Genomic DNA, 11263 nt, shown 5'->3' with positions numbered 1-11263 from the left:
TGAGGTGTGGTTACTATATTTTTGTTTTGTTCATTGTCATGTGGTTGTTTTTGGCTCTCGATTAACTTTTTGTCTCTTTAGTCGTTTTGTGTTTCTCTTCATGTCGTATGTCTCGAATTTGCTTTTACAATCAATTTGAGTCTTGGGTTGGAGAAAATAGCCTGACCAACATATTTGTATAGTATGTGATATTTGATCACTTTTAAATATATAAATAAGTTGTTTTATCTTGGACTGAAAGATCACATTCAACCAGACACGGACAATGGGTCAGTGGGTACAGGCGTGAGAACATCTCTCGATCCCTTCTTCATACGAGGGATATTTCTGTTTTGTTCATCTTCATGTGGTTTTTGTCTCTTTAGTCATTTTCTATCCACGTTGCATGTCTCTATGGTCACTGCATGCCTGTTGAAAGTCATTTTTGTCTCTTTGTAATCCCTTTTTGAATGTTGGCAGTTGTTGGCATGTTTTGTGCCTCTTTTCGAAAGTTTTTTACAAGGGATTGAAACAGCCATTTGTCTCAACATAAGTGTTGACCTGAAACTATCGAGTTGCAGTCTTTTGATATCAACATCTGCTTTCTTAAAACAGAAACACATATTTAGAACAGTATATATTTTTGCAGGACTTATTAAAGACAATAAAATACAAATTCCCCATATAGACTGTCCCTTAGCTGGATGATTGAAGTCTGTCTTTACGTTAAATACATTCTCTTACATTATCAATACGACTGATTTTCCACAAAAAATCCTCAATTCCTCAAAATCAATGAATTTATTTTTTCAAATGAAAATATACAAAATAAACATTTAGCCTTTCTTCAATAAATAGACAGCAGCTTCTACAGCTACTTCTTGCGCCGGTCGTGTTTCCTGATGATGTCTATGAGGTTGTTCTTAGTGACCAGTATGTCCTCAGTCCTCTCTTTGTTCTTCTGTTTTTCCCTCCTCTGCTGCTCGTGGAGGTAGGGGGAGTTCAGGAGCTGCGGGGGCAGGGTGGACCCTGTGGGTTTCACCCGGTTCACCACCTCCAGGAAGAGCCGCTTGTTGTTGTTGTTGACAAAAGAAATGGCGGTTCCCCTGTGTCCCAGTCGACCTGCTCTGCCCACCTGGATGGAAAGGAATGAAAGTTTGAATAGAATACTTTTAGTTTGCCTTCCATATTATGTATCAGGCATTAATGATGAAATTAAAGATTGAATTGTAAGCCAATGTTCTAAATTAATTAAATTGGAATTAAAATAGAACTGCATTAAAATAAACAATATGATGCTGCTGCAAAGATGACATCTTTCTCACATCAGGCTTTACTAACCTGATGGACATACTCGTCCATTGTGTTTGACATGTCAAAGTTAACCACCAGTCTGACGTTGACCAGGTCCAGTCCTCTGCCCAACACTCCTGTGCTGATCACCACCTCAAAGTCTCCATCCAGAAGACCCTGAAGACACAGCACAGCAAATATTACACAGTCAGACATTTTCAGTACAGTCAACACTCTACATAGACTGGGAATGTTATGAATGAACACATTTCATCAATATGCAACTTGATTCTAAGGAATTCAAATTTAACTTGGCTGTATGTTGCAGCCTCGTGCCAAAATTGTTTAAATAACTTTTTCTCTGATCAGTTTACACCAAATGAGCAAAAAGCATCATCGAGAGATGATGGGGAAAAAAATACATGACGACAAATGATGTTAGCAAAAGGCTACAACATGACCAAATGTGAAAATAGTGAAGGTTTCTGAATACTTTCTGAATGATCTGCAAATTTACTGGCTTGTTGAAATTAGCTCAGACAGAGTAAATAAGCAAGTGAATTTAAATTTGATCTGCTTTTGTGTGGCTCCATAATTAAATCTGGATCATGTTGGGACTTGTCTAATCTCTGTGTTTTATTTGGGAGTTACTGTTTCTACAGCAGATTTGAAATAAGGGCTTGTCTGACCTTTTTTCTTTAGAATTGTAGGCTGAGTGAATGAATCACTTTTAGTTCTTTCAACTTTAACATAATATTTAAATCCTTGCACATTCAATGTACTGACAAGAGCAGTACTGGTTAGTTTGGCTGTTGTGTTCAGCTACAAGTAATTCAGCAGCAACACAGGAGCACTGCTGTTTATCCACTTGACTGTGCATGTTCTGGCTGCCATCGGACTCACCCTGAGGATGCGGTTGCGTTCCAATTGGCTCTTGTCAGAGTGGATTGCCACTGTATTGAGACCCATCACCTTGGTGACAGCCTCGCACAGCAGATCGGCCCCCTGTTTACAGTCGACAAACACCACCACAGGAGGGTGGTAGAGCTTACTGTCCTGCAGAACCAGAACCAAGGGAGGAGATATTATTAAAAACATTTTACAACAGTTTTATATTTCTACGTCACACTAATTTTTAAGCTGATGTTTTAGGGTAAAAAATGTTTGCAAAGTGTTGCTTTAATTGCATTTATTTGACCCTAATTGTGACGAGATAGCCTTTCAAAGGCTTAATAAAAGATTATGACCTTTCTGCATTATTTTTTTCTCATCTCTTTGTCTATTGATTTGGCTCCAATTTTTGGGAACACACTGACTTTCTGACTTTAGTTTGAGTACATTTTCAGCTACTTGGGGATTCCAGGGTACTGTCCGCTTTTAGGTTTTGGTTTTCTCTGGGTGTCCCTTCCAAATTCCGTAACAGCCCAGTGATCCTACTGGAATCCTGCAGCACCCACCCAGTATATCACGGTTCAGTGACAGTCCTGGATTAAATAACAGCAGTCATGAAATAAAAAGAATAATCGTCCCTATACACAAAAGACGTCTCTCCCGTTACTCACACTTATTCACTGGGTTAAGTAAAGCAGACTCTTCCTGTGCTGCGTAGTGTTACTGGTACAAGCCATTGCTGGGATTCCTGGAGCGGTGCCATGGCTCACGGCCCACCCATTTCCTCCAGACTGGGGCCAGGGCGGCAGCAATGGCTGTCTAAATATGGTGTAGTGGGGAGACCGGACTGTGTAGCTTAAGGAATTCCCAGCCTTAACAAGCCAGTTAATAAAATAGCTGGTACTGGTGCATGTGAAGCTGAGCAATAAAGCCACTATAAAGTAAATATATGAATATAACCCCCTGTCTGTCTTTGTCCCGAGCAGAGCACTTTCCTGGTTCTCCAGTGTGCAATTACACTTGGTTTTACAAAAAGCTACAAAACTGCTGACCAGTAAAAGAAAAGCAATGTTTGGAAGTGGAAGTGCAGGGCTTAGTGATACTCCACCCAAAATCTTGCTACTGAGAACCAGACTTGCTGACCAAAACAGAAGGAGAAACAATCTTTTAGCCAAATTGTGATTAAAAACAACCTGAAGAGGTCACCGCTCACATTAAGAATCTCAAACAGCTTCTTCTTCTTGGAGGGTTCCTCTACCCACAGCAGGATCTGCCTGACGTTGGCACAGGGCTGGTTCTTCTCTCCGATGACAATGCGCACTGGGTCACGCACTAGACGAGCAGCCAGCTCCTCTGTCCCCTTTGGGATAGTGGCGGAAGCCAGCAGAGTCTGGTGATCTTCTGGGACTTGTTCCAGAACCTCCAGCACCTGCTGCTGGAATCCCAACTTCAACATAGTGTCCACCTACAGGATACACAGCAAATACTCATGGTTAAAGCCCTTTCTGCAAAGTCAAAGACTTATACATTCTAAACAGCGTGCAGGGGAAAGCTAATGGATTTTCATAACTAATATTGTGTGAAATCTTAAATGTTAAAGGATTTATTGGGATATGATGTGACTCAAGTCTAGATAAATAATCAGAGCCATTTTATGCTCAATATCACGTCAAATTTGAATTCCTGCAAAATCAAACAAAACTGCTGCTGCATCACCACAAATGAAGGTTTTCTGGAGGATGATAAGAACTGAATGTTGGATGCAGAGTGCATCAATGTGCTAAAACATTACTCTTTGATAGATACAATTTATTTGAAAAAAGTACTGATACTAAAATGAAACCCAATCATTCAACCTCATGGGAACTTTGTTCTAAAATACATCAAATTCTAAATTATTTTCAATGCTGACACCACTTTAAGGTCTGAACTTTCAGAAAATATGAACTGCAGTGTGTTTGTCGTACCTCATCAACCACCACAACCTTCACTGTGTCCAGCTTCACCGCTTTCTGCCTCAAGATCTCAAGGAGTCGCCCAGGGGTGGCTATGACAATCTAATGGGTTTAGAGGAAGAACATCACGATTAAAAAGCTGAATAATCAAATCAATATCTAAGACAATGTTGTGATAAATATAATGAGAAAATACTGTAAAAATATAGGTTGCATTGTACTTTGATGCTGGCTTTGAGGCGGTGGAGCTGTTGGGGAAGTGGCATGCCGCCCACCAGCAGGGCAGTCCTCATGTTGGGGATGCACATCACCAGCTCCTTGACCTGTCTCTCTATCTGAATGGCCAGTTCTCTGGTGGGGGTCAGGATCAGAGCCATGGGGCTTTGCACACTGCTCGCTGGTTTCTAGAAAAAAAAAAACAGAACGCTTACAGCATATGGATACATATGAAAAGCCCAACCGCCAGTAGATGAACAGACGGATGTAGCAACAAACATATTTGCACAGGTTTACATTCCATCAAACCTCAGTAAAACTCAGCGATCAATGGGTCCTTGTTGCTAAAAATCCCATTTGAGGCAGCACTGTGACTGTAATTAGTTCGATATTGTATATAATAAATTCAGAAATTCAAAAACAGTTCATGTAATTGCCAAGATATGCTTTAAATCAAGAACCACGTGAGTATTGATCCTACCATCAGCAGCATGTGAACTGAAGTGTATCTGTGTGAATGAAATGCAACAAAAGAACAAATAATTCTTTCTCCAGCTGCACTGTTTTACCTCGAGGGCTCTGACCACCACTGGCAGCAGGAAGGCCACAGTCTTCCCTGAGCCCGTGTCCGCGCTGGCAATCACATCCCTGCCACTGAGACCCACAGGCACCATCTGCATCTGGACCGGCGTGGGCGCCTCATAGCCCGCCTTCTTTAGGTTCCCACTCAGCGTGGCGGGGAAGCCACAGTGCTCGAACTCAACGATGGGTCTCCTGACATCACTGCCCTGCGTGTCAATGCCGAGCTCCTTTTTTATACGCTGCACCTGTTCGTCCGTCAGGCCTGATATGAATCGATCTTCCTTGTAGGAATACCCTGCTTCAACTTCACCCACTGCACCTGCGTCCCCTGCAGGCTGCCGGGGTTGAGTCTGTCCACCTCCACCTGTGTCCTTACGGGTAAACACATCTGCCCCAGTGCCCATCCCCATTTGCAGCAGATGTTTGGCTTTGCATTCAAGACTGCAAACGTCATTGTCAGTGCTGTCACAGATGTACTCCCCAAAGCGACCACACATCACACAGACAGGCTCCCCCGGCTCGGGCCATCTCTGGCTCTTTTTGAATGATTTCACCGGCTCCTCCTCTTCCTCCTCCTCCTCTTCTTCACCAGAGGAAGATTTAAGTCCATCTTCATGTACTGAGCTCTCTGTCAAAGCTGCAGAGTCTCCACTGGCTTGATTTGTCTCATCCTGTACTTTCACATCTTCATATGCCTCCTCCTCGTGAACAGGTGCCTCTGAACTCTTCTCATCTTTCCTCTTGTCCTCTTCTATCTTGCTTTTCTTAATCAAAGTCTGTCCTGATCTCTGGGCCGGTCTCTTCACCTTCAGGGCTCTTGGCATAAACATTGTTTTGAGGGATTCTTAACCTGTGACAAACAACAGCAAAAACCAGAAGTTAACGTTAAGCATTTAGTTTAAAGTTTTCCTAATGGTGGGAAATTAATATGTCAGCATATTAGACAAAGAATCGGTAAATTAAATATTTAGCTCACGAACAAAGGTGAAATAAGATTTGTCATATTATCTGCATGTTAAATCCACCTTAAGGAATATGGTTAGAAGTCATGTTCCCTGTGGTTTAACACATTAACCACATTACAGTCACACAAAGACAAACAAAACACGTGAATGTTTCTGAAAACGAGTCAAACGTTTCCACATTTTCGTCTAATTTGCATTTTCAAACCACAGTTCTGCCACAACGGCCTCACGAGCTACGGTTAGCATGTTAGCTGCGTGTTTCCATATGAAATAAACACACAAACACACGCACACTTACCTCCCTGCGTCAAATCCTCCAACGGTTCACAACATTGTCTGACGCACACTGATGACGCGCGACCGCTTTGCACTTTGGGATATGTGGTTTTGTAGAGCAGCCTCTGTGCTGAGCCTCGCTAAAAGCTTTCTTTAAAACAGATTTACAACAGGGTTATAATTAAATTTACAAAAACGTATTAATTATTTGAACTTTTCAAGGTCTTTTATCAGATATAATGTTTCATATTTTGAATAGAATAGAAGAGAATCTGTCAAAATACATGAGGATTAAACTATTCTGCAATAAAAGCAATATAATAAACAGTTAGGTTTGTAATGTAATTTTAAATGTGGGGTCTATGTAAAACACAATAAGCACTTTAAACTTGGTTTTCATGTTGGACAACAATTAAGCTTCCATCATTTTTCTCTCGTTAATTCCCTGAATGCTGTTCTCTATTTGTGCCACACTCAAGTTTTCACTGTAAACTTTTCCATTCGTACTGTCAGTGTTGCAGCAGGTTCGTTACACATTACAATGTACTTCTGACTTGTTGCAATGTGGTCAATATGTTCCAGATCCCTTGTAATCTGAAAGGATCAATCTATATGGTAGGCAAATGCATTACAGATCTTTAAAATGTATCAATAATCAGTAGTTATATTAATACATGATACATACATTTGGCTATTTTGGGGTTTTAAACTGGATAGAGATTAATGATGTATTATACTCCATTGTGCTTGCACAGTGCATAAGCAGTATATCAATATGTATTGGACTTTTAGTGTCGCTACTAATGCAAATCATATAGCAATAATTATTGCTATTGTTTGATTGCCCAGCCTTATACTTTAACTCCACTTTGACTCATCTGTTATGTCAGAATACATAGAAAATCAAATATTTGTTCCTTTTTTTTTATTGAGGAGAGCACACATATTACATAGAAGAACACATTCGGCATTCTCATTACATTTCATAATAATAATGACAACATGACATTGATACAACCAAGAAAATTCTTACTAGTAAGAAATAAAAATAGTAATACGTTATTAGTAAGTATTTTCGCCCAACTTTGACAGGGTATGGTAACTTCTTTTGTTTGTTGTTATCGTAGAAACAGATTAATGTTTGGTATTAAAGTCAAAATAACTGAATGTGTGTGTGTGTGTGGGGGGGACTTCCTCTAAAAACTATTGAGAGTAAAAACATTTAAATAATTCAATATTTCAGAAAGAGCATCTTAGATATATATCTACTTTAAAGTCGGGTACGTTAGCTTGGGTCGAACCAACAGATTTAAAGAAAATCTAAAAGTGCCAACATTCCCGACAGTAACTGAAGAGATCTCCCGCGCATGCGCAGCACGCAACAAAAGGTGCGGGAGCCTCAGTGCGGCAGGAAAACCGCAACACGGCACCGAGGGCTTGACCAGGAGAGAGAGACACTGAGAACACATCTGGTGTCAACACAACAACACGCGGACATGACGGACGGGACGCGTGTGTCTCCGCAGACTCCACAGAATGGAAGTGAATCTGTTTCCATGCAGCTTTTCCTCTGAAGCCCCGGGGAACGTCCCCCGGCTCGGTCCGTGTCTTCTTCTGGCGCAGGGAGCAGAATGGATGAGGGGAGAAAAGACACAATGACGAGCGACTCGTTGTGTCAACGAGACTGAGAAACACGCAAACAGAAGAAAACACGTTTTCACGAGGAGCCCGTGGAGGGGGAAACTGTGCGTGAAGCCGCCGCATCTCTCCACTCATTGTTTCCCACGAAGAAAAACAGATTCCAGCGGTGAGATGCTCTGACGCGGCGCCGGATTCACGGGATCGTCGCGGTAAACAAACCCGGGACAGAGACATGGGTGAAGTTCAGAGGAGCTCCGTGGCTCCGGCGGTGAAGTCCTTCGAGCACTACGACTTCTCCAGAGCCAAGATCTGCTGCAGCCTCACGTGGCTGGTGGCCAAGGCGTACGGCACAGGTAGGGCGCGCGACCCGCTCACCTGCAGGCTGCATGGATGTTCAATTCCATTTCGTTTTTATGAATTAATCACAAATCTTAACAGTTCCCTCAGTGAGCAAGCACTTTGCTGAGAGGTGGGTGGAAAACAGGGGAGAGAGAGAGAGAAAGGGATGTAGGGGGAGAAAGAGAGAGGGAGAGAGAACAGGAACTGTTGTGTAACCATCATATTGAAGCTCTGTCAGACTGGTTATCATGGAAATAATAATAAGTCCTGTTTATAGATTTAACAAACCATTTAGATATAACAAAAATAACAACAATAATACTAAATAGTTGTTGAGTAGTGTTAGATCTGGATCCTGCAGCTCTGGAGTCAGAGATACCTGCAGAATATTAGAGAGAGATATTGATATTGGATGTTTATGTTTATTGTTTTGTTTTATAATATCCATGTGTGTCAGCATTCAAATGGCAGCAGGACCTTGTGCAACAAATGGATCATATGTGTGTAGTGAATCTTACAATGAGGGCTGGGCAGTAATACATTGCTTATGCATTGGGGAAACACTGTGAGGAGGTGTAATACATAATTGATCCACCTCAGATTTATAAAACGTTTTGCTGTTTATCAAGTGTTTGTCATTCTCTGCTCATGAAGAAGAGTTTTAAACCACAACCTTCACTCAGGAGCCAAAATCATTCCTTTGCAAAAAAACTATATGTGTTGTGACATATCAGATTAGCTGAAATAGAGTTAACTATCAGGGCAGGGCAATAAAACAATATAAATAATCATTGCAATGTACATTTCTTTAGTCACCATAATAACTGAAGTCCAATATCTATAGATTTTCATTTTTTCAATGTTTATTTTTGCATTGTGGAAACACTGTGAAGAGGTTTAACATATTATTGATCGACCTCATATTTGTAAAATGTTTTGTGTGTCATGTAAGAGTTAGAAATCCTTCACTCATGAGTCTTTAAACTTCCATGTACATTAGAGACCTCATGGACTATAACTAGGGTCACAGTGTTTTTCCATCTCTCTGGTTCATGAGCAGCGTTGCTTTGTGTTGCTGCTATGGACCGAAATGAATTGCCTGTTGGACAGACAGTAAATATTAACATCCCAGCAGGAAAGAAAAAAACAATTTGCTGCAATCGAACCCAGTGATCAATACGTGTTGTGTTCTATTTAGTGAGAAGGGAGAACTGAAGCTCTCCCTAATTATGTCACCTTCAGGGTGGGCATATTCAGAAACATCACTCGTGGGATGTTTTAGAATTTGTCAGCAGGGTATGTAGCACACAGAGGTTGTTTTAATTTGGATTAAATGAGCCTCAATGAGCAGCAGTTTGAGTTCAAATGACGCCACACAGTATGAGTGAGGATTTGCTCCACATGCCCTGAAATGAAAAGGATTTGGGTCTAAAGCTGCATGTTTAGAAATCAGAGTGTCACGGTTTGTTGCTGCAGGCAGGTCACTTTCAATACGGTACTACAGTCATCATCCAACAGTGACTCTTTACCAGGCTAAATACAATGCTGGGTGTTGGAGCTATGAACCATCCAGTGCAGATCTGTGAGAGAATTATTCACTCTTAGTCGTCATAATAGAATTTGTATGTTTTGCCCACTTTCTTCAAAAACATGATAAATTAATTTATAGAGAATGTCGGTCCATGTGGCAAACAGCTCCTATGTGTATCACTCGAGAGCGGATGGGAAAAAAGCATTACATCTTTGCAAGGGAGTATCTTTTGTTATATACTTTCTATGACTTCACAGTAAATGTACTGTAAATTACAGTATACAAACATCTATTCAGGTGAATCAGAGTCAGTTTATCTGTTAGATTCTGTGCTCTGGCACGTTTTTTTTTCATTCATTGTATTATTTGCTGCAATCCCTATTGCTGTAGTTATTATCAGCAGTGAAGTCACCATTCAGCCTGTATCACCAATTCAAACAAAATGGTACTCTGCCGACGTCCTTTTGCCGCTGTGGTGTAACAGCGCAGTAAAACATGAAATCTCTTGCACATCCTCTGTGTATTTTCAATCAGGACTAAATGAAATGGGCTGAATCCAGAGACGCAGCCCCTCCAGAGAGAGGTTGAGGGGGAGTGAAGGAAAAAAGAGAGAGCGCGGGCTTGTCTCCAGATCCCTTCCTACACTGCTCTCAATGCTTCACATGCATCCTCCTCATTACACAGATGCAGGAGTGCATCAGTATAGTCAAGTACGTGCAAGATGCCAGATGAACAGCAGGGAAATTCCATCAAATACTATCAAACAGCACGTTGTTCATGTACCACACAACTCCACTCAATAAGCAGAGCTCAGCAAATAATTCATAGTGACCAGAAGTGAAACCTCAGCAAGTCAGAGTTGTTCTCTGTATTTCCTTTACAAGTCCTTCACAGATGCCCCTGAGCAAGGCATTACACTCCAAACATCTGTGGTTTTACTCTGTCAAACAATTGAAAACTAAAATATTCTGAATGTGAAACAGTTTTGCAGTAGAAGTCGCACCTCCCAGCATAAATAAAACTTGAAATGAAACCTAATTTAATATGTGAATACTTGACAAGTTGTGGTTACATTTTCTTGATAGTATTTTATTTAATATACATCTGATTGAATAAATGCACACTGAGTTTTCTGTCTGGATTAATGTGAACACTGCTTTTGTAGTTGTTTCAGGTTGTTAGAACATGACTGCAGAATAAAAGTGCATCACAGTGTCAGCATGTAGCGCGGTGAGAAAACAACTGAATAGAAAAGCCTGCAGGTTGAAAAACAACATGAAATAAAATGTTACTTGTTGTTTCTTAGCAGGATGCAGACACACTAACAGCTCCAGGGCTGTTGATCTGTAGCTCAGTCTGACCTCTGACCTCCCTGTGGAGGATGAGGGGGGAGGGGTAGAATGAACAACACCGTTAAGATAATTAACCTTCAGGAAAAGCATATATCCTAAATAGCTGTTGTTGTCATCTGCGTTTCTGTTTCATAATCCGAGTCCCTCTGTATTATGATGACCTTGTTGATAAAAGTCAAGTCTAAGCAGGTGATTAACTTTGTGTGTGTGTGTGTGTGTGTGTGTGTGTGTGTGTGTGTGTGT

At 41.0% G+C, this 11263-nt stretch overlaps 2 protein-coding genes across 9 annotated transcripts in view; one reads left to right on the top strand and one right to left on the bottom strand.

Annotated features, from left to right (window-relative positions):
• Positions 1–765: 765 nt before the first annotated feature.
• ddx59 (DEAD (Asp-Glu-Ala-Asp) box polypeptide 59) lies at positions 766–6272 on the bottom strand. 2 transcript variants are annotated; one of them, XM_035177301.2, is made up of 8 exons: positions 6180–6272; positions 4904–5766; positions 4340–4522; positions 4131–4220; positions 3377–3628; positions 2176–2328; positions 1321–1449; positions 766–1114 (listed from the first exon to the last, which is right to left on the bottom strand). In XM_035177301.2, exons 2-8 carry the CDS (start codon positions 5744–5746, stop codon positions 854–856), a joined length of 1911 nt encoding a protein of 636 aa, XP_035033192.2. In that variant the 5' UTR covers positions 5747–5766; positions 6180–6272; the 3' UTR covers positions 766–853. The 2 variants fall into 2 exon arrangements, with proteins under 2 accessions (XP_035033192.2, XP_035033193.2); XM_035177302.2 differs by lacking the exon at positions 6180–6272 and adding an exon at positions 5942–6171.
• A 1266-nt stretch (positions 6273–7538) lies between these two features.
• The window catches only part of camsap2a (calmodulin regulated spectrin-associated protein family, member 2a), a 47663-nt gene continuing 43938 nt past the window's right edge, over positions 7539–11263 (top strand). For all 7 annotated transcript variants that reach the window (XM_035177036.2, XM_035177035.2, XM_035177030.2 and 4 more), the window contains exon 1: positions 7539–8151. In XM_035177036.2, the coding sequence (XP_035032927.1) occupies positions 8031–8151 (121 nt within the window). In that variant the 5' untranslated portion in view covers positions 7539–8030. The remainder of the gene's footprint in view (positions 8152–11263) is intronic.

Source organism: Hippoglossus stenolepis, chromosome 14, assembly GCF_022539355.2.
Source record: "Hippoglossus stenolepis isolate QCI-W04-F060 chromosome 14, HSTE1.2, whole genome shotgun sequence".
NCBI classification, from domain to species: Eukaryota; Metazoa; Chordata; class Actinopteri; order Pleuronectiformes; family Pleuronectidae; genus Hippoglossus; species Hippoglossus stenolepis.
This window is presented reverse-complemented; position numbering and strand designations above follow the sequence as displayed.